The sequence below is a fragment of the Doryrhamphus excisus genome, chromosome 5, assembly GCF_030265055.1.
Source record: "Doryrhamphus excisus isolate RoL2022-K1 chromosome 5, RoL_Dexc_1.0, whole genome shotgun sequence".
NCBI lineage: Eukaryota > Metazoa > Chordata > Actinopteri > Syngnathiformes > Syngnathidae > Doryrhamphus > Doryrhamphus excisus.
Window position 1 is genome coordinate 6,702,326 of NC_080470.1, and position 25,435 is coordinate 6,727,760.

Below are 25,435 nucleotides of genomic sequence, written 5' to 3' on the forward strand. Positions count from 1 at the left end.
GACTATGATGACATGCCAACCTCTTACAAATGGTCAGCAGGAAAATCTGACCATCCAATCTAATTTAGGGGTAAGTGGAATGCCAGTGTTCAGTAGGGCCCTTATTATATGACTCGGTAACAGTGTATTGTATTACTCAAGGGAGAAAAAAACTACTGAGGGGATTCAACAGTCATTCATCCATTCAATTTGTACAGCATCATGCAAAGGAAAAGGGAATAATGAAAGCATGCCACTAAATCACAAATGAAATGATCTTAGCATTTTTTTGCAGTTCTTACTTAAAGCAAGACATGCAGAAACTGAGATGATTGATGTCAACTTCTTCTGCTTTTGATCACCCTCAATAAAACCCCTCTTTATCTTTCATCCTCTCTACCCCAATCAGAGAGAATGCTGATTGGCTTGTGGCTTTTTCAGTACATGCAGCAACAAAGCCACAAAGAGGTCCCTGTTTCAACAATACAGCACACGTATCTGCATGCTGCTAAAGATGAACACTTAGAAGAACTGATTCAAGTTCTGACCTGGGAAACGTTTTAGCAGGGGTTTATTATTCATAATCAGGAGTGCTTATTTAATAAGCAATGTTTCTAATTTCAAAAGGTTGGTAGCATTTAATTTTAATACCTACTCAGTGTTAAGTTCAGTAGATTACATTTTCTATGCCACAATGTACAGTCATCCCTCGTTGATCGCAGTTAATTGATAGAATTCAATATTACTAAATGGAATATTCATAGATAAGAGTTTTTTACAATATTAAAATTAATATTTTTTTAATGTCATTAGAGCCCTCTAGACATCCAATAGTACCCCTCTAGCACCCTTTATACATCTATTATCTACTTTAGCAGACATGATAAGTGATATCAAGACATAACTCACACAGGAAAGTTCCTTGTTGAATTAGTATCACGAACATAGTTAAAAAAAAAAAAGTCAGTCTGTGATCCATCCTCACTATGACATTTTTCACTTGATTGATATAGTGGACAGCCAGGCTGACATGCATCTGGCGTACACGAACATACTACGACTGCCAGCTTTGTTTTCACCACATTACGCAATTCTTATGCTCAGGCTGCAGGATATCGGAAAGGGATTCATGAGATGGACTCCACAGCAACCAACTGATAAAGTAGTTGGCCTCCAATTTATTTATTCTGGGAGAACAAGGTCAAAGTAAAAAGCCTCAAATGCACTACTTCCACACATAATGCAAGTCAAGGTAATGTAATGTCTCATGAATACTACGTATGACTTGTCTTTCAATATTTTTTTTACTAATAATGAACCATAGTGCACCACAAAACAGCGATCATATATACATTTTTAATACATTTTAAAAGCCCACAATAGAGCAATGTTCAAACCGCAATGCAGCGAGGGATGACTGTCGTATAGTAAATTATCTGAAATATAGCACACCTATTATTCAGGATCATTATTAAAGGTGATTGTTTCTGCTTTAGATATAACCAAGAAAGGGATGCCAGACCCATTAGTTTTAACCAAGCTAAAGTAGTGTAAATGCCTGAAAGTGCATTTGCATTAATACTATTCTGCTGATATAGAAATATTGCTTTTCATCAAAGCCCTCCTTGGAGACATGTTTTTGCGATCGTTTGATTTTTTAATGCAGCATGTTTAAACCCAGGGCTGATTCTGTCTCATGTCCTCTACCTAATTTTGCCCAGCTGATTCTTGGCTCTGGACAGAGGTTGAAGAGCGATGAAGTCATCACCTATTGCCACACGGTTGGAATACATCTACACCGAGAAAGGAGTAACAGAATACACAAGAGGTTAGACATTAAGAAAATCACATACACACAAGGACATAACAGGACAAACTTTAGAACAAAGACGGACAAGATTGGAGAGGATGATTTTTCTCAGAAGCAAAAGATTTGGAAGTTTCCTGCTATACAAATACTCATACTGAAAAATGCACATGCACACTTCGATACACTGTGTTTGTGCACAGTATCAAGTGGATGTCATGCTGTGTAGTCCACCGCCTTGCACCATGCTCGCTCTCTGATAAGTGGGTTACAAACAGCAAAAAAAATGCAGAATATGTACTATCACTGTATTTCCTTATCTTTTCTTGCACTTTCTAAGGCCCTTGTGACATTTTCAGACATGTAACATGAAATACATGACTGCATACAACAAAAGGGCAATTACAGCATTGTGCTGGCTCCATGTGGCGTACGTGACTCCAAGCCAAAACTAAAACGTATTGGTACAAAACATAATTAAAGTAAATGTTAACTGCATCTTGAGAGTAAAACCTGCAGGATAAAATGTGTGAAAAACTGAAAGCAGAACAGGTTATAATTAATGTCCCTGATTCCTTCATTCCCCACTCTACCTGACTCTTCTGTGTGCTGGTGGGTTTCAGATGTCGGTACAAAACCTTCTTCACCACATCAGGAAAGAGGCAAGTTATGACAATGATGATGATGGCAAACCAGGCTGAGCCACTGGACAGCAATTGAACAAAAACAAAGTACATATCCTGGGTGTGGAGGAATGGCCTGAAAGAGAAAAAGACAAATACGTACATGAAAGGATGATCTTAAAACCTGGGTAACGATGAAAGGTCCAAGGTTGTGTAGAAATGTTGGCTATGAAAATGAACACATTGCCTACATTAGGAATCAAAAGAAAATGCAAGAATGGAATTTTTCTAAACTATAAATTATATCTCACAACAAATAACTTTTTTTCTTACCAGATAATGCCACCATAGAAGAGAGAGAAGATGAAATAGAAGGCTATTGACCCCCATGTCACAAAATGGTTCATCCATGTCCAGAAATGAGTCTCTAATGCAAGCTGTTATTAAAGGAGAGACAACAGTGAGCATGGTGTAAGATACATTTATCTGCAGCTTAGTACTGTAATAATTTGCCTCAATGCCACAACAAAGACCTTAGCAAAATTGACACATAAAACCTGCTACCATTGCGCAAATCACTACCAGGTACCACTACACAATTGTAAGCAGGGTGCATACATCATGTATACAGTCAGATAAGAAAAAAAATCACTTCTCTAAAACTATGGTGCAAGTAGCCTACCAACCAGATGCAGGGAAAACAATACAAGTACTATGCCAGTTAAACCTAGAATTAAAAGCAAAAGCTTCAGTTATGTACCTTTAAAGTGACAGTTATGACCATAACTGTAAAGACCAGCGTTCCAAATGTCCAGTTTCCAAACATCTGTAAAACAGTGATAAAAGTATTAGCTGTACATAGAATTATTTTGTGATTAAACAAAGCTTAGTCACTTTTCATCACCTGTCCATTGTAAATATCTGAAATTATACTCATAGTCATATTAGACCATCATGACTACAAGGTAACATAAGGTAATCACAGCACTGAGTAAGGCAAAAATTAGCCAAGGCTAGTTATTAGTGCAGTCTTTTATGTATCCTGATTATAGAGTCAGTATCCAGTGTTTTCCAGTATATAAGATTCCCAGTAGAACAGTCCAATAAACATGAGCAAATGAGGCTCCAGACATTACAAAACTTTGGCTGATGTTTCGAAGTGACATTATGTTGTATGGTGATGACTGGAAATTGGTTAACCATGGTGTCAGAGCCACAATTTAGTGTAAGAAAACTTCAATGTCTAACTGTGTGAAGACAAGAATTTTAAGAGCACTGCAAAAAAACTGTTAATTCAAATCACATATTGTCATTACCTTTCAAAGAAATAGAAATGCATGATCACGTCATAGTTGGATACTACTACAAGGTATTACCACTATAACAACACAAAATACACACACAAAATTCTATGCTTCAATACAGGGATGATTTTTTTTCTCCCCAGTTTCTTCATTTTAATGTACAACTAAAGGTAAATTTGTTTAGACAAATACAATGACAACAACTTAATAATACACCACACTAAAAGTGCCACTGCATTATTTGACATTATCCATTGTGGCTGGTGGAGGAAATTATTATGAGACATTTGTGCCATTAAAACAGCCAAATGTTGTTTCTCACTACATCCTTCTCCATGATCCAAATGTATCTGGCCTATTTTTATTGTTATTATAAGTTATTGTTTGTGGCACTCCATTGTGACTTTAATGTAGCATACAGTTTGTACTCACTGTCAGCACACTGTGATGTCACAAAGACCTGGTGTTAGAAACAACTCTCAATAACAAACCGAGCGTTCAGAGCCATCCCAAACTTCTTTCACGGTTCACTTGCAAATGTGCAAACCTCATTATCTGAAACTTTGGCATCATTCAACACGAGAATACAACATTCATAGGTCAGAAAAGTGGAAAAAGCACAATAGGTCCCCTTTAAACAACAATACTGTCAATAGAAAGACTTAATTAATCCTTAAAACATCTCCTAATTGACTGGCCCTGTTTGAGATGCTTTCAAATGTTGAGTTGATGCTTACCAGCTGCCTGTTAGCTCGCAAGATCTGAAAGCATGCACATCATGAGAACAGAAGGAGAAAGAGGAATCAATGAAAGATGGAAGAGAAGACAAGCGGAAAGTCAGCAATATAAGCAAATACAGTTAGGACAATAAAAAAAAGTAAACACATGCAAGATTAAACGCAAATAAGCAGTGATATAAATAAAATGTTAGTTAATACATGCTAATAGGTGACTAAGTTGTCCGTAGGAATGAATGAGAGTGTGAATGGTTGTTTGTCTATGTGTGCCCTGTGATTGGCTGGCGACCAGTCCAGGGTGTTCATCCAAAGTCAGCTGGAATAGGCTCCAGCATACCCCTGCAACCCTATTGAGGATAAGCGGCATAGAAAATGGATGGATGGATAAATAAAATGTATTAAACACAACCGCCTAAATGACAAAAGTTTTAGCAAAAAAAAAGACAGTTTGGAGAGGAAATAGAGAGTTTAAAAAGTCAGTGATTGTAAAATATGCAGCCGACCAGCTATCAAAATCAGCATCATGGCTCATGCAGTTATTGCCTTGCAACACCTTGAGGAAAAACCCCTTTACATTTCTTATTTTTGAGATCTGACAAATGCATCACACCTGCATAACATAACAACATAACAACATAACAACATAAGCGCACACACACCTGTCCATTGCCCATAAGTGTGGTGTCTTCTCCCATCAGTATGTAGGATCCAAAGAAGAAGACAAAGGCATGGCAGAAGCCCAAGAGAGTCCAATAGAGGAACGTCCGAAAAGATAGCAGAGAGTTCCTGCTAATGTCTCTGAAAGAAACATACAATAAGAACAAATCAATCACTTTCAAATATCCTAATGGAAATTCTACAATAGAACAACATGATTATCCTTGGACATATAGTGTGCAAGTGTAACCATGTGGTGTACTTCAACTTAACATTGTTAAGCATGTTTGAAATATACTAAACAATTACCATCCATTTCCAACATGCACTAACTGGTAAAACGAGAATTCACAGCCTTATTGGCTAACCAAGACAGATAACACAGATATATACTTTTATTAATGCTGTGACTCCATTGGTGAAGAATAGTACATTTTAAACATCATTTAAGTATTATAAACGGTGAATTGTACTATCTCACCTGTACAGTCCTGGTTTAGTCTGCAGGACATGTGGATGAACTAGCTGTTCAAACAGACTGTACACCAGGATGGGCAGTGAGGTAAAGCAGATGTTGTACAGTGTCAGGTAAACACTGTCATATAGAGTCTAGAAGACAGAATGTATTTCACTAAACAATAATCCATTGGACGAAATTCACAAATGCCAAACAAAGAGTCATATTACACACATAAATTTAACAATAATTCACACCGTATACATTTAATATCGCACTACTGTAACAGAAATGGCAGCATAAAACTGAAGTGTGAATGATCAACTGTCAGTGACCTACCTGCTGGTTTTGTCAAGTAATAATGGCATGATTTATACAGTCATGGAAAAATCATTAGACCACCCTTGTTTTTTTTTTTTAAATACCTGGTACAACTAAAGGTAGCTTTGTTTGGACAAATATAACTAACTGACAACATTAGCAAACAAAAGTTACATTTTTGGCATTATTCTAAATATCAGCTCTTAAATTAAACTACTATAATCTGTTTTTGTTATCATCATTATATTGTCCAAATAAATGTACATTTAGTGGATCAATAAAACAGAAGAAACAAGGGTGGCCTCATCATTTTTTGACCATAGATGTATGGATGACCCCAGTTTTTTAAGTTATTTTATCACATACAGAATATGATGGAAATGGTTAAATACAAAAAGAGACCTCGACCTTAACTCAAAATGCATTGCAATGATTTGAACTTTGCAGCTTCTTACAGTTGCACTTGATCCAACCCCCAATGTAACATCACATAGTTTTTAATTTGTAGGTTTATTGTTACCTAATTACTTCAACTTTTAAGATAAACAAACTTCACAAAGGGTTGCAATCATTCTGAGTGCAGTTGTAGGACATTGTGCAACATTAAAAAGAGGCTTTACAGTCAACAATGACAATCAAGGGGAAAGAGACTTACTTGTTGTGAAAACAGACAGAAGAACTGGTATAAAAACTGGGGTGTGATAAAACACACATTCTACAAAAGAAAAAAAAATCAGATTCAAACTACTGAAAATGTAATACAGTATTATGGCACATTGGTTCCCACGACAAACATGTATCAAATTTAAATTCAGGAAAAAATGTTCTGCTTGAACGAGGAAAAAATTGGTTAATACTGTGCAAATGGAAATAATAAATCGTTCCTCTTATATTCCTAGGTTCATATTAAGTCTAAGTCATATTAAGGCCTGTCACAATAGTAAGACTTACTTTATAGAAAAAGTACTGTACAAGTGTGGCTATTCGAATGTAGTAGAAGTGACCGTGGACCAACAGTAGTTTAGCCAGAAACCTAAATCTGGCAATTGCATAGTCACTGTTTCTCACGGCCTGGCGACCTTCCTTTCCCATAATGCCTGTAAACCACACACAGACACAAAAGTAATCAAAAACAACATTCAAGTACAGTGTGAGAGCTGAAAGTGTTGTGTATAGGGTGTTTACCGATGCCAACATGGGCTTCCTGAATCATACTGACATCATTGGCTCCATCCCCTACAGCTAAGGTGATTGGTTTCTCTGGAGAGCTTTTTAAAAGACGCACCACCTGGACAACACATAGCAAGACTTACATGAACAATGAGTCAATTTTGCAATGGGAAAAAATTACTTTTTATCTCAACTGTTGCTTTGTGGGAAATGAGGATTCATTTTCAGATTTAAATAATGAATGTGCCATGTTTTAGGTTGTCCATCATGATTACACAGTACTTTCTAATAAACCAAATTTGAACTAGATACAACTCTAAAGATTCAATTTTATTTGTACATTATCATGGTTAAAAGGTATAAAATGCAAAGCTTCAAACGCAAAAGTCGTGTTGGGAATTGTAATGAAAATTAGACAACTGAAGAGGTGTCTGACATGGCAACCAGGCAACTATAAATATCGTCTCCTGCACAGATGTAGCCCCCTCCCAGGTAGAGTACTAATTGCTACATTGTCCATATGGAGCTTCAAGAAACTGTCGTTTCTTTCACTAAGAATTGTTTGCACGACAGTAGCAATACTCTTTTCTCTGTATAACAAGTCTCTTTGACAATATAATATAATGTGACATAAGGATGCTGTCTGTTTTTATAGTATCTATGAAATTTATTTTAAAAGGAACCCATATACAGCAGCATTAAAAAATACAAAAAGTTGCATTAAAACATACACCAAAAGGTAGATACCTTTGCCTTCTGCAGTGGGGCCATGCGGCAGCAAAGCACAGCTGAACAGTTTTTACAAACTTCCATAAAAAGCTTCTCATGTTCCCTCAGTGCTAAGGATAAACTGGCCCCATCCACAACCAATCCATGCTGTATGACATGGTCCTCTTTTATCCTAGGAGCAAATTCAAAACAGTTAAAATTATTATGAACATAATTATTCCATGATGATGATAATCAGGGATGCTCTGATCAGAAGTTTATGCAGCCGATTCCACTATTGATCATCCAGGACTGAAATCAGTCAATACCGATCACATGGATTAATTATACATTTTTCAGTTTATTTATGCTGAGTGCTTTTGGCCAAAGTTGCCGTATTAAGGGGGAAAGTCAGGACAATTCCAGGGTCCCTTTGCTGCCAGGGTGTGCATAAAATTAGTAATAAAAATGAGTAATTTTGGGGGGAATTGCAAGGTGATCTTTTTTCATTGGACAGAATTCCTGGCTGCACCCCTGCTACTGGCTCCATGTGGGAGGAGGAGATGGTAGTTAGGTCAAGACAGTACACCGCAAGCAGAGATCGCTGCAGAAAGCAACAGTAGTCACAGGTTTTTAGCTTTTGTGTTGAAAATCATTTATTGGCATATGCCGATCACTTGATATTTCACATAAATCGGCAGATACTGGTCGGTCGCAAATCCATGAAAACATCCCTAATAATAATAATAATAATATTTGCACTTTAAAAAAAAAAGACAAAGGTACCTTCTAGCCAGCCTACGGAGTTGCTCAGCACACTCATTGTCAGAGCGCTGCTGAAGGAGCTCCAGGATGTTCATGGTTCTGTGGAAGTGACCACAAGACAGGCTGACGCTGACTGCAGTCTCATGTTTATCGCCTGTCAGCACCCAAACTTTGATTCCTGCCAGTCGCAAAGCCTCTATGGTCTCTTGAACTTTGTCTTGGAGCCTGAGGAAGACATGAAATATTGTCTCCATGCCATTCCTTCAAAACCCACAGCTGAAAACAAAGCACGGTACATCAACATGTACAGTATATACAGTGGTGTGAAGAAGGGTTTGAATTGAACAATTGTAGGGAGTCCTCAACATTGAGGAGAACAAGGTGTATAAAATCCATCTGTTTTGTGATGTCATCAGGTGAGGACAACTCAGTAACAATATGCACAATTCAGGTGAATTATGTGCTCATGAGAAAGGCAGTGCTGGATGTGCTCAAACCAAACATTGCCAGCTAATTAAACAATAATGGTTGCGTCAAGATTTTCAGAGTTGTACACCGACTACTGTAAATTATATCTGAGTTTAATCTGTATTGTCCCTTGAGGAAATATAATCCAATGGTTGCTCAAATGTGAGGGGTGCCTGTATGTAAGAATTTAAAGAGCAACATCTATTTAAAGCAACCTTACTTGTCTTCCACCCCTGTTGCTCCCAGGAGATGCAGGTCTCTCTCAATGTAGCTGAAGGCCTCTTGCAGTCGTTCTTCCCTCTGCTGCAGTGCAGTGCGAGCACTGTTTAGATGCCTGTCTACTTCAATATACTCCTCTGGGCTGAAGTGGCGACATGCTACCACTAGGGTCCGCAGCCCTCTCTGCAGTGGGAAAGCGGTGATTTGTAAAGAGACAACAGCAAGGAATGAGTGAAAAGAGGGGAGCAGAAAAATAAAGCCATGTTAACCTTGCAAGATACATAAAGAAATATTGTAGAGGAAAAAATAAAGAGTGTAAAAGTGAGTGTCACGTTTAGGCAAATACAATTTGAAGACTGGCAGCCATTTGAATGATGACAGAAAACCTGTCTCATCCCAAAAACACAGCAAAAGGCAATTTTATACTGAAGACCTCCTTTACTTATATGATATTTCTTTATTTTTTATTGTGGAATAGCATCAATTTTTAGACAAAGTAATTGTGCCATGTTGTCACTGCAAAATTAAAATGGTCCCGTCTTGTGAAACTAAACCAGCTGGAAATGCAAGGAAGCACATGTTTTTAGAGCATATCTGTGGGAATTTTGGTCCATTCATGCAGAAGAATATTTATGAGGTCATAGGTCAATAATGTTGGGCCTGAGGGAGAGCCTGCTGGCTCACCAACCCTGTTCTAGTTCATCCTGGAGGTGTTTGACGGTGTTGAGGTTTTGTGCAAGTTCTTATTACTTACCAAGGCAAACTCGTCGACATGAACTCTTGTCTTTTCTATTTCACCACTGGTGGTGAAAGGAAGAATAGATGATTCTGCTCCTTTAGTAAACAGTACTTTGCCACCTTGAAGATAAAGCAAATCAAATAAATTGTACATTGTGAATAGAATAATATGCTACAGTCCATGTACCATTTTCAGAAAATCAGAAAAAAATTCCATGAATAGTTTCTTTAAAAAAGTGTCTTTTGTTTATAATATTAATTTAACCAATACAAAAAGTGATGATGATACCTGAAGGAGTCTGCAGTATAACACTCATCCTCCTGCGATTTGCATCAAACTCTAACACATGGAGTAGTTTATACCTGAAAATGCAAGAAGGGATGATTCATTGTCACTGGAAGATATATCTGAAAAATGTTATAGATAGTAGTTTCTAGGGATGCACCGATCAATCAGCCACCGTTCAGTATTGGTCGATAACCATGAAAAATCATGTGATCGGCATATGTTGATAAATGAGTTTCAACGGCAATCGTCTGTGGCTAGTACTATTGCAGCCTGCAGCAATCCCTGTGTGCGGTGTAGTGTCTTGCCCACGGCTGCGTGGAAGTTAACTGCCACTGGGGTAGTACGTTAAAAGCTTTAATATCATTTGAATTTTTTTATTTGGCATTTGATGAACCAATCCTTGATGGAGTATTGCGAGTTTGTGGCTCACGGTGTGATCTCGTACACACGTATGTGCGTGACAGTCAGAAGGCTAAGCAAATAATCCAAAATCCAAATAGTCCGATATCTGTATCAGTATCAGAATCAGCATCATAAGACCTGGATCGGAGCATCCCCAGTAGTTTCCACTACGGATATAATAAATACTTATATACGTATATTCACTTCATAAATAGAGACAATGGGTGACAAGTGTGAGCTGACAATAATCTACTCAAATAACTTTGATGTGACAATAATGTGACAACAATGACAATGTACTTCTCTGGCTTGCCAAATGATTTGATTTCCATCGTGTCACCACTGATACCCGTAAAGGCCACACCAATTCTAGGGACACAAAAACAGACCATAGTAACAGTTACAATTCAGAGAGTCTAAACACTCAAGAGTTGCATTTGAACGATAGAGCCAATTCTCCGACGTTTTTGCGCCACTGGAGCAGCTGTTAAATCACACTGATATCCAACACAAGTGTTTTTATTCTGACAACCTTTTGGCCCGATTTGGCCCGAGGCAGCCTGAGTAAGTGCATTTTGTTTGCATTGCAGTGCCTTGTAATTACAGTAATAGTGAACAATAATAATGGATTAGATTTATAAAGCACCTTTTTACAAGGCACCCAAAGCGCTTCTCAGTGAACGCTTCAGTCACACACTGGTGGCGGTAATGAACATCTGCAGACACAGCTGACCGAGGAAACATGGCAGCCAATTCGTGCCTCCGGACTCTCTGACCACCAATAAACATTCATTCATTTTCATACGCCAGTGTGGGCAGCACTGGAGGCAAGGTAGGCCAAGTGTCTTGCCCAAGAACACAACAACAGTGACTGTGACTCGATCAGAACACCAATCTTCCGGTTTCTGGACGACCTGCTGTACCTCCTGCGGCACTGCAGTGCTCAAAACCTAAACTTTATATTGAAGAATTCTGAATATTTTTGCTTTTGTTATACACTATAAACAAACCATTGCTTTCATAATACTCTCCACCTTGTAAAAAAGCTGCCTCTAAATTAAAACAGCTGCATTGGACACTTAAACATGAGTTCACCTAAAATTTAAATGGCAGTTTTTCTATTTTTGAACAAATGTACATAAGGGAACACTTTGCTCCAAAAGTTACAAGCATAAATTGTCTTTTTAAATCATTCTAATTGAAAATGTACCTCTTTGTTGCCTCGACCAAAGCTTTTTCATCAGGTGAAGAAGCATAATATTCCATTTCATTCTGCGAAAAGCCATTAACATGGGAGAATGGGTCTCCTGCTCCAGATAGGCAGTCGGGTTGGTCGTAGCTGATCTGAACTGTGTGACACAGTGAAACCGCTTTGAGAAATAACAATTCTTCACCAACCTGAATAAAAAAGAAGTGGAAAAAAACAATCAGTTATTCATCTCGGCAATCAAGTTCCCAATTTTGGATCAAATCATTTGACAGTATATATATTACCAAATTGGGTGAAGAGCCATCTGGTGAATCTTCAGTCAGTCCCTCTGGCACCAGTTTGCCATTAACTTCCCGATACTTGTTTCCATTGATCGAACACTCCCGGAATTGCATTTCATTTTCTGTTAGTGTACCCGTCTTATCAGTAAACACATACTCAACCTGTGAAACAACATATTTTCATACATGGTGTGCTGCTTTACAAAGCATAACATAGACGATTTTAACAAGTTAACGAAATGTATAATTCTAAATTTCTTTCAAAAACAGTTTATAGCAATATATTTTTGCCCTCATTTACAACAATTGTACATTTAGTAATCTACTGTTGATTCCATTTTTCCTTTATGGAACTCCATACCTGCCCCAGTTCCTCATTGAGGTCTGAGGTGTTGACTTGAGCTTTTTGGTCACTCTCTTCATGGTAAAGATCCAAATCCCAGCCTATGAAAAAGGAGCCGAGGAACTTCTGCATCTCCACAGTAACATAGAGTGAGATAGGAATGATGAAATTGTACAGGACCAGGAATGCCAGGAAGTCTGAGATGAATTTCAAGATCTGTAGGAACAAACATGAAAAAACAAAGATAGTGATTATGAAAAAAGGAAAAACAAACTGTATGTTTTGTAACGTTTTTTAAAATTTTAAAAATACATTTAATGGTGTCATTAACTGATATTTAACTTTGTTTAATAATCTGAAACATATAAGTGTGACAAACATGCAATAAAATAAAAAAAATCAGAAAGGGGGGAAAAACATTTTCATACCACTCTGAAAATAAAAGTGGAATGATACTGTTGCTTAGATATAAAAAGAAAAAGGCAGTGAACATTCCATGTAAGTCCTGTTTCCAATTTATATTTGGAGCCGATTGCCTGCACCCCTACAAAAATGAAAATAAATTAAATGAAAAACCAAAGAAACTACTAACCGGGCTGCTGTTTTTCTCTTGTTCTGTCTTTTGGTTGTAGAAAGGCTCATCCCATTTATCCTCAGCCTGCCAGGCATACTTCAGAATGGTACTGAGGACGGCCTCAAACAGCAGGATGCCCAGGTAGATGATAAGGAAAGTATTCATAGACCTGATGCAAGGTCAAAAAGACAATATACAATGGACAAACTTAAACATAGCAATATTCACTGAGGTTGGTTTGGGAATGGAAATGCTCACTTCTCTACTGCAGAACGCTTCTGAGACTTGCACTTATAGTTGAGGGCCATTTTGGACTCCATTCCTGTATAAACTGCAACACCTAAAACACATACAGTAACTTCATGACTTCATGAGGACACAAAGATTAAACCAGTACTGTAGTTTTACAATTTAGTAGGCTTTACCATAGGACAAAATCCATATGACTAATAGCAATTTGGCAAAGTTTAGCTCCCAAAGATGCAGTAGCTATCATTTTACACACACACACACACACACACACACACACACACACACACACACACACACACACACACACACACTAGCCAATGGTATTTTTGGTGTGTTTTTCATGAAATACAAGTTGGAGTCCCTTTAACATCTCAGTACAACTCACCAAATATCTCTTTGGTATTTTTCAACCGTGCGCCTCGCAGCAACAGGTTTTCTGGACCTAGTGGCCTGGCAAACAAAACAAAACAACAGAAAAAAACAAAGTCACACAACAATAAGAGAATGGGTCACAAGATTAAAAAAAACAAATGAAAGCACAGTGGGGAAAACGGTGATACTTCTAAGAACTAATCAAGATTGATATACATTTGCTTCACAGCAGCGAGGTTATTTATATTTCTGAGTAGTTTTGACTCTTTGGGATTAACTTTTAGTGTATTGTTAATGTGTGTTCAGAGCTCCTTACAGCAATTATTTAATGAAAACCACTTGTTAAAGCAGACATTTACACATTTCATATACAGATAAATCAGGTCCTACCTTACTATCTCCTCCCCATGATGAGCAACTGTTATTCGACCAACAAACCTAAAATCAATCATAAAATTGTGAAACGATCAAAAGTAAGAATAGAACATATAACTACACTTTATGCTTTATCCACCTAATGTGGTATGTACTGTAAGGTGTCATGCATGTCCAGACTTATGAAGACTCCCTATTGTATATAAGAAAATGAAATGAAATGAAAAAAAATGTTAATTCTGCACCCAGTGTGCAATATATCACCAACAGGATTTTGTATATAAATAACATTTCAGCATACAAAGGAAAGCTAATGAGAGAAAAGCATAAAAGTGACAGCAAGGAAGAGGCGGTGGGGGCATCGTCACTATGATAACCATAGAAACTCAATCAATATTTTGGTTCGTGGACATCAGGAAGGCATACGAATGTGTGTGGAACAGAATAGGGACACTGTCCACGATGCAAAAATCAGGAAAACAGTGGCTTGAAAGGTAACTTTCATGTGTATGATACACACAGTTGTAAATTACCTGTAGAGGTCAGCTTCCGGTTGCTGACACTCAACGACAGCCTGCAAGGCCTCCAGTTGGGACACGGACTGGCATATAGCCGTCTCTGCCACAGAATAGTGGGTCTACAAATAAATACACACACACAAATGGTTTCATTACATTTGAAAGAAACAAAAAAATAACAAATATACTGACTTTGTAAAAAAATCATTTCAATTACTGGTATCCATGACTTAAGCACTGTGCCATCATTGGATGTGTTGTTTTTACAATGCTGTGAAGGCCACTCTATAATTATATTATGTATTAAAATGAAAATCCCAAAGAACAACAACAAAAAAGATATACTGTGCAACTGTAAAAAACAAACAAACAAAAAACACACACACCTTGAGATTAGTTTCCCCATCCAGGCTGGCAGTGGTAATGTGACAGGTACCATCTGAACGGTCTGATGATAACAACACCAGATCAGCTGGAAATGTTTCATCTTTAGCCACACGGACAATATCACCCACCTAAGCAAATAGGCCAGAAAACATGATGATGGACAACAAACACTGTCTAGTCATTTTTAAAATGCATATTGCTGAATTTACCAGCTGCCGTGTATTTAATATAAATTTTAATACTTCATTCAACTGTAACCTTGTCAGTGAGTTTAAATGTCAGCGGAAGTGAAGCTTAAGCGAGCGCAACGGGCGCATAAGAGTTAATGTTTTGAACTGTAGTCACATATTAAGTCTGGCAATGCTGAGATATCCATTGCATAGCAATAAGAGGGGATGAAAACAAATGTGACATTTTAAAAGACTAACTGCAACAAATGAATAATTCATACAAGTTTCCAAACAATTTGATTGAGTAGAATAAATCTGTTGCACAGCATATGGCAATAATAGACACCATACTCAAAATATTTATGTTCATTCAATTTGACTCAATGCAGAACTGACTTGGATGTGACCAATAATATTAAATAGCATGTCAATTTCCATAGACTGAGCCTATATGGTAGAATGAAAATGAATTTAAATAACATCTGAATTTAACTGCTCAATACAGATCATAAGAACAAGAAATCTACGGCATTGCCCAGATACATTTAAGTCATTTTAAATAGTTGTGTCACGATACAATCAGTTCCCGAGACGAGACGAGGTGAGTACAGTGAGATGAGACGAAACACGATTGTAAGGTGCAGGAGAATGAGACGAGACACGACTATACGGTGCAGGAGAATTGGACGAGGCGATATTTTAACATTACTTTTGAGAGAACTATAATGAGAAAATATAGTACTGCACCAACATACTTTTTCAGACTTCTGGCTGTCCTGTTCCTGTGAGACAAAATTTCTCTAAGCGAGAATATCATCATATTTTAATTAAAAAGACTTAGTAACGCATGATCTCGTAACACAATATCTTAATTTAAATAAAGTAATTGCAGGTCTGGGGGTCAGTGAAGGCACCTTAGACATCACTGAATGTTATAGTGACGTGGTTGGCAGACAAACGGAACTGTGTGCTGCGTTTGCTGCAAATGTACAGGGCGCTGCTGAGTGAGTCTATAAGTTACACTACCGCACTTGTGTGTTGTTGTTGGCATAGATTAAGGCCAACAGTAACATCCGTTTTCTTAAAATATTGGAGGCTGCATCCGAAACGTAAAATAGCATACTTGAGCAAATAATCCGTCACTTCAATAAGTGTTGATCAGATACTGTTGGTAAACCCTAGTAGAAACAAAATAATTTCTTCATAACATTGAAAAGCAACTTACACTATGTATATTAAGATAGTGGACACTCAGGACAGGATAAAACCCCAATGCTTGTCATAATACTAATTTTTGCTGTGTTTTGTGAAAATATATTTTTTAGGTACATGATGACTGCTTTCTGTAAAAAAAAAAAAAAAAATCCAGGCCTGTTCAGAATTCAAGAGAATGCCTTTGAGCTTGTGGTAAAACTTTTAGGATTTGACTTTGTATGTCTTCTTACTCTGATGTTTTTGGATCTTGTCTGGACCAGGCTTCCGCTTCGAACAACAAACACAGGAGCCCCGTTCACCTCATTGTCAGCCTTGTGCCTCAGCCAGTCCTCATAGCCCTGTGAGGACAAACAACATGTTTGGGGGTGGGGGGGGGTACATCACATAAAATTTTATTTATACTGTATATAGTGTTTCTATGGATTTGACATTTCAAAATCAATACTTTTTTCAGACTTCCTTGAGACTCAGTAAATAGATATTATTAGAGCTGCCTACTTTCTTGTCTTTGGACTGCAAATGTGAATTTTACCACGGTGACTTTTTGTTTTTAAAACAAGCAAGTAATTGTGTGCGTGCGCTTCACAGCGTTTACATGTGGGACACAAACACAACAATCGACTGGCACAGCGAGCAGTGATAAAACCGAGAAAGTAAAAACGAGCGAATGTGAGGTCTGATTCTTTCAAAGACATTTTTGTGATGCACTTGTATTACTCTTTTGAACGTATATTGTTTTGAGAAGCCAAACTGTTGACTTAAGTGGCCCCAACCGACTAACCAGAACTACATTCCTCATCACCGAGATCTGACCAGAACTCGACTCGAAGTGGGCAAGTCACTGTTGATGCGCTACACTGCTTCAAGTAAAAAAAAAAAAAAAGCTGAACTTCCTTTTAAGCACATTTTCAGCTGCATTTCATGCCACTTACTCTTGAATTGTGATAGTTCTGCATTTAACTCAGTGAAAGGGGGAAGTCGAAGGGTGCTAACGTGCTCACCTGTTTTATGGCAGTTACTGTGATCACAAAGAAAAGAGGCAGACCGCTGGTAACTGGGGAAGTCGGGGTGTCTATCATCAACTGGAAAGACAAAGTAAACATGAAAAGACGTCAACACAGACATCTCTCTTTCGTATTAAGAATATTTTTTCATCATATGGCAATTCTACTATAATTGCCTCACTGTAAGGGATCTTGGTTTCATGTACACTATACATTACAGACAAAGGTGGTTACTGCATCTATTGTCTGTTACCACTTCCTCTCTTCTTTCTACAAGAGATTACAGTGTTTGCGGGAATTTTTTCGGCCCATTCATCCAGAAGGACATCTATAAGATTAGATGTCACTGATGTTAGACCCAAGAGAGGATCTGATGGCTCAATATCTCACATCTAGTTGCTTGATGCAAATTCTACGACACAAAATTCAGCCTAGTATGCATTTATGGATTTTGTTTATCCATCCATTTTCTATGCCTCTTGTCCTCGCTAGGTTTGCTGGGGTATGCTGGAGTCTGAGATTTTGTTTAGGGTGACAAAAACATCTAAGACATTCTGTACAATAAAGATTATTATATTATTATTATATGGCAATTGTTGTTATGTTTCATGTCTTCAAAATGTTACAGTTGACACAGATTTTTGAAAAAAGTTTGTGCCACTAAAATGAGTAATTAATAATTTTCCAACCAGAATATCTGAAGTTAATCTCGAAATATTGATAACAATATCTCAAATTACTGTTCAGATGTGTTGACAGGAAACAGACTACAATGACACTAATTCCATTAGACACACTAATGGAAAGATACCCTTAATGTATCCAATGTAGGCAATCTACGTATCCAAAATAACCAAATATATTTCATCTGCCATGGTCGGAAGGATATCTGTGAAATTTGAGTCCTATAAAGACACCAACCAAACCCTGCAAGAGGTCGTCAGTTCAATTCCTGGACGGAAACATCATGCTTTCCTGAATTTCCCTAGTTTGGCACTAATAATAGGCTTATTCAAACTCTAGGGTTTGACAAGAGAAAGAATGAACTAAGGATCCATCTCCGCTCAACTAAAAACGGTCAGATTAGCCTTTCAAGAAGAAAAGAGGTCTTTTATTCCAAGAAGCAAATATGACTTAAGCTTCACTGACAAGTTGAGTGGGTGAAAATGTAGCCTTTTAGACAGAGTCAAGTCAATTGCTTGGGCTTCACTACACAGGCTCTAATAAATCTGGAGAGGTCGAAAATTTGTAAGCCAAATTTTACTTGAGTGGGCTGATTGATGCTTAGTGAAGTGCTAATGCTTTAGGATAGTAGAGAAGCTCCAAATTTTAGTTAATGTGAAGCAACAACATTTGAATCCGGAACCAGACTTTTTACTGGTGCCCAGAAGTTGATGAGTCACTAATGCTCTCCTACCCAAACAAGACACACATTTATATATCCAGAGGAGGAAAGAATGAAGTCAGAGGGCCTCGTCACCATTAGGAGACTCGGGGCAACATGAGCCTGCATGTACAAATAATGAGTGGATGAATGCGTGTGTGTGTGGGTGGGTGGGTGGGTGGATGGATGTGTGCGTGCACATGTGAGGTTACCTGTACAAGGAAGATGATCAGAAAGTAAAAGTTGGCTATCCTTCTGAACTGTTCGAACAAATTCTTGGGGACAAAATTCCAAATGGTATACTGTAATAGGAGGAGAGAACAACAGTCTGGTGTTATAGATATAATATAGCATGATTGCACTTGTACATATATAAACCTCATGGTATGAAGTGACATTTTTGATTTGTTCAGCACAGTCTTATCGTTTCTTAGATGACAATGGTATGTTTTACTTGATGACAACTGATGACAAAATTGGCTGCTAAATGAGCTCTCGTCTTCTAATAAAGAACACTCAGCCGACTTCAGGATCTTTGCTTAACAAAGAGGCAATGACAGGCTGCTTCTGCCTGGGTACTATAGGCCGCCTACAATTATTTTAAATTAAATAACAACTTGCAGTACTATTTGTTGCACCACATTTGACTCACATTCTAGTTGGCTTGTGTTACGTGCATGCCTGAACTAATTTCTTAAAAAAGACAAAATAGGGGAGGTTAGGAGGTTTGTAGAGGGATGCTCAAGCATTTGTAAAATAAGGAAATGAGGAAATGGAAATAAATATTTTATCCCCAAGCAAATCATAACTGAGTACATGGTGAATAAACCCTTATTTGCAAGCAAAAGGTCACACTTTCCTTGAGGTTAATCAGCAGGGCTGTAAATATCTCAGGTTGGACTTTGGTCGACTCCTGTCCATCCAAATTATTGTGAAAACAGCGGTCTCTTTCTCACCAGGTTTCTTGCTGATTGTCTAGTAGCTAGGCCTGTCCGATAAGAACTTCTGCTGGTTGATGATTGTGCTATATTAATTATCGACAACTATTCAATAATTTTGGCATTTATAGAAAAAATATTATTAGCTACAAGTAGTAGTGTCAAAACAACTGCACACAGCAACGCATTAGGTAGATAAAACAGGCAAGACACTACCAACGTATAGTGCAGAATATTAACCAACTACTATGTGTATGTAAGCTAACCTTGTGTTTTCCAGCCATTTACAAAAAAACCCCACAAAAAACAGCAAAGCACACTGGGAAGCGGAAAGTACGCCCCAACGACACTATGCTATAGATTGTCTTTGTTAAGAAAAAAACACAACGCAGTAAAATTTACACAAAATTATGTAATGTATTGCTAAACTATTGTAGGAGCTGTGTAAAATAATGGATGAGACTGCTCAACAAATGAATCTATAAACTTGTCATTTTTTGAACCTTCCATACAAATTCTGGATGGTTCTTATCTTCAAGGTGTAAACTAATCCATGTTTCATTTCACAGTATTGTACCTTGAGAAATTTTAAGTACAAGTACAACATAACATAACACACACAAATCAAGTACCTTGGATGAGATGATTCTGTTATCAGCAAAACGTTGAGGTATGTAGTGACCATGCTGGGGAAAGCGGTTTGCTACATAAACCGTTCTGGTGTCACTTTGATGGGGAGGGTCAAGGCCCTGTAGAGACAGAGCAAAATCAGTTGGAACAATTGAAGAAAATTAAACCATTACCATTGCCACAGGTGGGATTTTAATGACCTGTTAATACCACTTTGTCTCAGAAAGTGTTCATGATAATTTCAAACATTGATATGTCAGGAAGTGAGATGTTTAAGACAAAAACCGCATGTGGTAAAGTAACTGTTGAGTCATTGCTGTACAAGTTCTGCACAAAAAGAGTGAACTCCATACATGCATACACATACAATATGTGCTTTAATATGCATTAAAATACCTGTTCAATGTTATAGGCATACTTTTTGTAGTAGAAAAAAGCTCCCCATAATGTTTCTGCACTCACTTTGTCAGATAGTTAGTCAAATATTACGTTTCACAGTTTACAAGTGCAACAGTTGAAAACATAAGCCTATGATAAAGTTTAAATCAAATCTTAATGCATCTTTGCAGCTCTAATACATTACAATAGGAATGGGTTATATGGCCTAAAATCCATACCGCGACATGCACTACAGCCTCTTAGGCCAAAAAAATTATTCATAAAATGATAGCTGTGTCATGGTTGCCTATAGTGTATTATTAGTCAAAAAATATTGAAAGACAAAAGGTATATGTAGTACATGTAGTATGTAGTCAGTAATGTTCCATTACTGAGACATTACATTAGATTACCATCACACTTGGGCATGGGCCGGTCTGAGATTCTGACGATATGATTATCTTGGGCAAAAATATCACAATAGAAATTTTTGTTACGTTATTATTTCATAGTGGCAGGTCATATTTCTCTACAAACATCAATTTCCAGGACATGTGATTGTTGTTAGCAACCGAGTCTTTCCTGATTGTTGAGTGGAAAATAAACATTTTAGCCTTGACTCGTGTTTCTTTCTGACCACATCTCCACATTTGGTCACACTCATGTGGAAAACAGTATGTAGTTGAGAACATAATGTCGCATATAAATTCATATATGAGAAAATTCAAGTACTAGCTCTGTAGTCAATTCTAAGAAAAAGGTTAAAGTATTGGGTTTCTTTCCTTTAGTGCAAACCATTCAAAAAGGCATTACACTGAGTCAGTGTTTGCCCTTGATTCTAAAATGACACCCAAGACACAGAGAACAGGAAAAACTGGTGTCTTGTTAATAAAAGGTAACATATATTGTGAATGACCTAAATATTAATTATTACACATGGCTACTTTATTTATGTATCACTATTTGGTTACATATATTCATTGTTTGCTTATATGTAGGCATACCGTTGATTTCAAGTGCTCACTAAATGTGTCTATCAGGTATGCAATTACACTTTGACATTCGTACTGGGCTGGAATGGGACGCAAATCACCCTTCCTCTCCTGGCCCCTGCTGGCCTGTGCTCACACTGTGTAGTGTGCTTTTGATGGTATGATTGTTGACAACGGCAATATAAACATGACCGAAGCATTGCTGAAGAAATAGCTAACAACATGTGGCATCATGAATTGAATATCCTGAAGCGAGGCTACAAATCATAAGTGACAATTGAACCAACATTGGCATATACTATATGTTAGTTATTTCTCAAACATTTTACACATATGAACAAATATAACCATATCTGAGAATGCCACAAAATTAATGTTAAGCACAGCATAGTAAGCAAAATAAATTTCCACAGTGTACCCAAGTTGCATGACAATATCATCCGTGTTGCTGTGAAAGAACACATCTGGGTTGAGGAAAACATAACGTTTAGACATAATGTACAGTGTCTTATGAAGCGTAATGTGGCCCATACGCAGCGCACAAGGTAGAATTATGGATGCAATGTGCTTAACGCAACAAATCAGTGACAAAATCTAAATGTTCCACTCTATAAAGCATTGCAAAACATTGTTTGGGATTTTGTTTTTCCATTAAATGTTCCGCAACTACCAATAAAAACAAGTTGTTCACAACTATCTAATTTCTACAGTGGAACCTCGGTTAGCATTGTTATTTCATTCTATAAGGCCACACTCTAACCAAAACGGATGGTACCCGTATTTTTCTCATAAGAAATAATGTAGATCCAATTAATCCGTTCTAGAAAGCCGCAAATGTTAACACAAAACCTTCATCAAAACCTTCATTATAAAATACTGTTCAAGTATTACAAAGAAATGTGAACGAGAGCACACTACAGTTCGCATTTAGAAAAAGGCTGGATTAGTAGCTTGTTTACCATTAATATTACAAAGACTGCAAGGCTACTGAAAGAAGACATTAAAAGCCTGCAATAATAGATTTGTCTTTCCTTGCCAATTAGCACTCATTCACATTAACCTCTTCCAACCTCGCTCTTAATGAGGATTAATGTCACCAGGAACTAGCTGATAAGTAATATGTGAGTTGGTAACAAGGTCAAATAAAGTTTTAAAGAAAAACTTTTGAGGCAGACCAACAGTCTAATAATAATGAACTTATATGATGAAGATAATTCAGCTGCATGGGATGGGTCAAAGTAATTGACCTAATACAAAGTAGCAGACACTGTTTTAATGGACATAAAGTCTCTAGAAAGTAGGGTCAGAAAAAAGCATGGGCCATCTCTTGCACAATCCGATGAACATGAAGATGAAGAAGCGGTGAATCATAAAGTACAGGGCTAAAATTTAAGCATACATGCACAGATTAGATCCTAACTTTCATTTTACTACAACACGAATTAATTCCATTTAAATACTTGTTTTTGCAGTGGCATTAGGGCTGCAACTGAAAATTGTTTTAATAACTGATTAATCGGTCGATTACGTTTTCAATTAATGGATAAATCACATATTTAATTCCCGCCTCTTTATTCAAAATAGAAGTTTTTGAACTGACAGAGCGAAGAAGTGCACAAACACCAGGTTTCCGCTTGAGTATTCTGTTAAAATAATGTTATGTAATGTTATAATAAAAAATCTAAATGTTTGTCAAATACCTTCAGTAGAACATATGTACACAATACGTTCATGAGTGATTCAATTAATGCAATTCATTTGACGCTTATTGTTTCAAATAATGGAGTAATCGGTTAGACCACAGACGGACGAAATTAATATGAAGCAAACACCTACAGTTAATGGTTGAGTCTGCAAAAATGCTCACAACTGTCAAAGCTGATGTGTGTGAATATCTTGTTTTGGCTAAAAAAACAATAACAAAAGGTCTGCTTTCATGAGTGACAATGGAAATAAAAAAATGTCACATTTGAGAGGCCTAAATCAGACAATATTTACATATTTAAATAAAAAAAAACGACTCATCGATTACCAAAATAGCTGTCAATTGATTGGGTAACCAATTAACCATTGATTAATTGTCGCCACTCTAACGAGCGTCACACTTATGAAAATAATGGTATGCAAATCACTGCAATCAAACTTATTTCATTTGGAAGGTTATAGTCAGTAGATTAAAATGACATGTAAATAACACTATCGGGTTAATTACAACTTCCATTGGCTGCCGATCAGTCCGGGGTGTACCCCACTTCTCAGCCGAAGTCCGCTGGGATAGGCTCCAGCATACCCCCATGCGACCCCAATGAGGATAAGTGGCATAGAAAACGGATGGATGGATGTTAATTACAAATGCTGAAGAAGAATTCCTGCTTTGCATGGCAATGTAACGTCACATACAAAGAAAAAAACGTCTGTTCTACATGAATGACAACCACGCCTTTATACATCACAAGCTGCAAGCCCCAAGACCTAATAACTGATCAATAGAAATTAACTTAAAGTACAAACACAACAATAGAGCAAAGAAACGGAAGCACAGCAAAAGGTAACTACTACTTTAGAGCAGTTTAGGGCAAACCAACTTCAAACTGACTTTGCAAAGTTGAACAAATGCAATAGTGTGCTTGAGTGAGTACAAACTTGTCCAGCTGGAAACCAACTAAATGCTAACAAAGTTTTAACACGTACAGTAAATAAGAACTACCTGTATTACCACAATGACTTATTTAAGTTCAACACGTTTATGTTAGCCATCTGTGCGGTCGGCCAAGCATACCTGAATGTCACCAACACAATTATTTTGACACATCGGCAACAGCTAAACGGCAACGCTAGCTAGCCAACTAAAGTTCGCCCATATTTTAATGGGCTGCTGCAAGGTTTAATTCAGACAATGAGCGTCAAAAGCTAGTTCGATGCTAACACTATGATAAAGTTGGTCGAGAATATTTACCAGCTGCTGTCGTATCCATCGTAGCATCCTTGCAAAAATACGATCGAATGAGCCAGAGCAGTCGCTAGCCACCACTAGCAACTAGCTAGTCCCGTAAAACCGTCCCAAAACATAAATGTATCCCTCCCAAAGGCAACTCTTCTTCGTCGCATTACGCGACACGTTCATACATCGTAACTGTAGGAGAAATGGCAGCCGACGTTTCCCATTTTGTGGAAATATTAGACAAACGCTTCACTGTAAAAGTGACAGACGGCTGGCCAGGAAGTCCCAGCAAGCTACGCTACATCTCGGCTCTTTCTGCCACGGTTGTTTCCTCTGTGGCACCGCTCTGCGCAATGTGTGCCTGTGTGTGCGTTCTTTAGCCGGCCTCGCAGCGCCCCCTGTGTAATTAAGTATATATGTACACAGATAGTTACGCACCGAAATAAAATGTATACATGCACAGTAAAATTAACTGGAAAATAATGTTTTTTTAATCCTTCACATCTGATTGCATATTTAATGAATTTAAACTACTTTGAACACTGGAAAAAAAACACTGTCCCAGCACTATGAAATCAAATCATTTAAATATATATACATACGTACATACACATATATATGTATATATATAGTACATATGTATATATATGTGTGTGTATGGAGCCAGGCCTGAAGATGAGTCATGATGGCGAGCATCTGGTGGCCAGGCCTACACACCAATGGCCAAAGGGGTCAGGAGTGAGTTGGGTAGCGGCGGATGGCGGCCCAATCCTCGACTACAGAAGCGAGCTAGCACTTGGCACGTGGAATGTCACGCCTCTGGTGGG

General features: G+C 37.6%; 1 protein-coding gene and 1 long non-coding RNA gene across 2 annotated transcripts in view; one reads left to right on the forward strand and one right to left on the reverse strand.

Moving 5' to 3' along the window:
* The window catches only part of atp11b (ATPase phospholipid transporting 11B (putative)), a 32,767-nt gene extending 7,788 nt beyond the window's left edge, over nt 1–24,979 (reverse strand). Inside the window, exons 1-29 of the mRNA XM_058072232.1 lie at nt 24,624–24,979; nt 20,300–20,416; nt 18,942–19,031; nt 17,343–17,423; nt 16,572–16,679; nt 14,956–15,084; nt 14,585–14,688; nt 14,067–14,114; nt 13,690–13,754; nt 13,311–13,392; nt 13,071–13,221; nt 12,497–12,694; nt 12,139–12,297; nt 11,855–12,042; nt 10,945–11,013; nt 10,243–10,316; nt 9,970–10,073; nt 9,217–9,398; nt 8,550–8,753; nt 7,803–7,956; nt 7,071–7,173; nt 6,837–6,982; nt 6,541–6,600; nt 5,589–5,716; nt 5,110–5,248; nt 4,451–4,474; nt 3,170–3,235; nt 2,743–2,846; nt 2,380–2,545 (exon numbers count right to left, since the gene is read on the reverse strand). Of these exons, the coding sequence (XP_057928215.1) occupies nt 2,380–2,545; nt 2,743–2,846; nt 3,170–3,235; nt 4,451–4,474; nt 5,110–5,248; nt 5,589–5,716; nt 6,541–6,600; nt 6,837–6,982; nt 7,071–7,173; nt 7,803–7,956; nt 8,550–8,753; nt 9,217–9,398; nt 9,970–10,073; nt 10,243–10,316; nt 10,945–11,013; nt 11,855–12,042; nt 12,139–12,297; nt 12,497–12,694; nt 13,071–13,221; nt 13,311–13,392; nt 13,690–13,754; nt 14,067–14,114; nt 14,585–14,688; nt 14,956–15,084; nt 16,572–16,679; nt 17,343–17,423; nt 18,942–19,031; nt 20,300–20,416; nt 24,624–24,650 (3,270 nt within the window). The 5' untranslated portion in view covers nt 24,651–24,979. The remainder of the gene's footprint in view (nt 1–2,379; nt 2,546–2,742; nt 2,847–3,169; nt 3,236–4,450; nt 4,475–5,109; nt 5,249–5,588; nt 5,717–6,540; nt 6,601–6,836; nt 6,983–7,070; nt 7,174–7,802; nt 7,957–8,549; nt 8,754–9,216; nt 9,399–9,969; nt 10,074–10,242; nt 10,317–10,944; nt 11,014–11,854; nt 12,043–12,138; nt 12,298–12,496; nt 12,695–13,070; nt 13,222–13,310; nt 13,393–13,689; nt 13,755–14,066; nt 14,115–14,584; nt 14,689–14,955; nt 15,085–16,571; nt 16,680–17,342; nt 17,424–18,941; nt 19,032–20,299; nt 20,417–24,623) is intronic.
* LOC131129097 (uncharacterized) lies at nt 460–3,224 on the forward strand. Its single transcript, XR_009129747.1, has 4 exons — nt 460–606; nt 1,701–1,807; nt 2,410–2,597; nt 2,746–3,224. It is a non-coding gene; the product is annotated as an uncharacterized LOC131129097 (long non-coding RNA).
* Nucleotides 24,980–25,435: the final 456 nt, after the last annotated feature.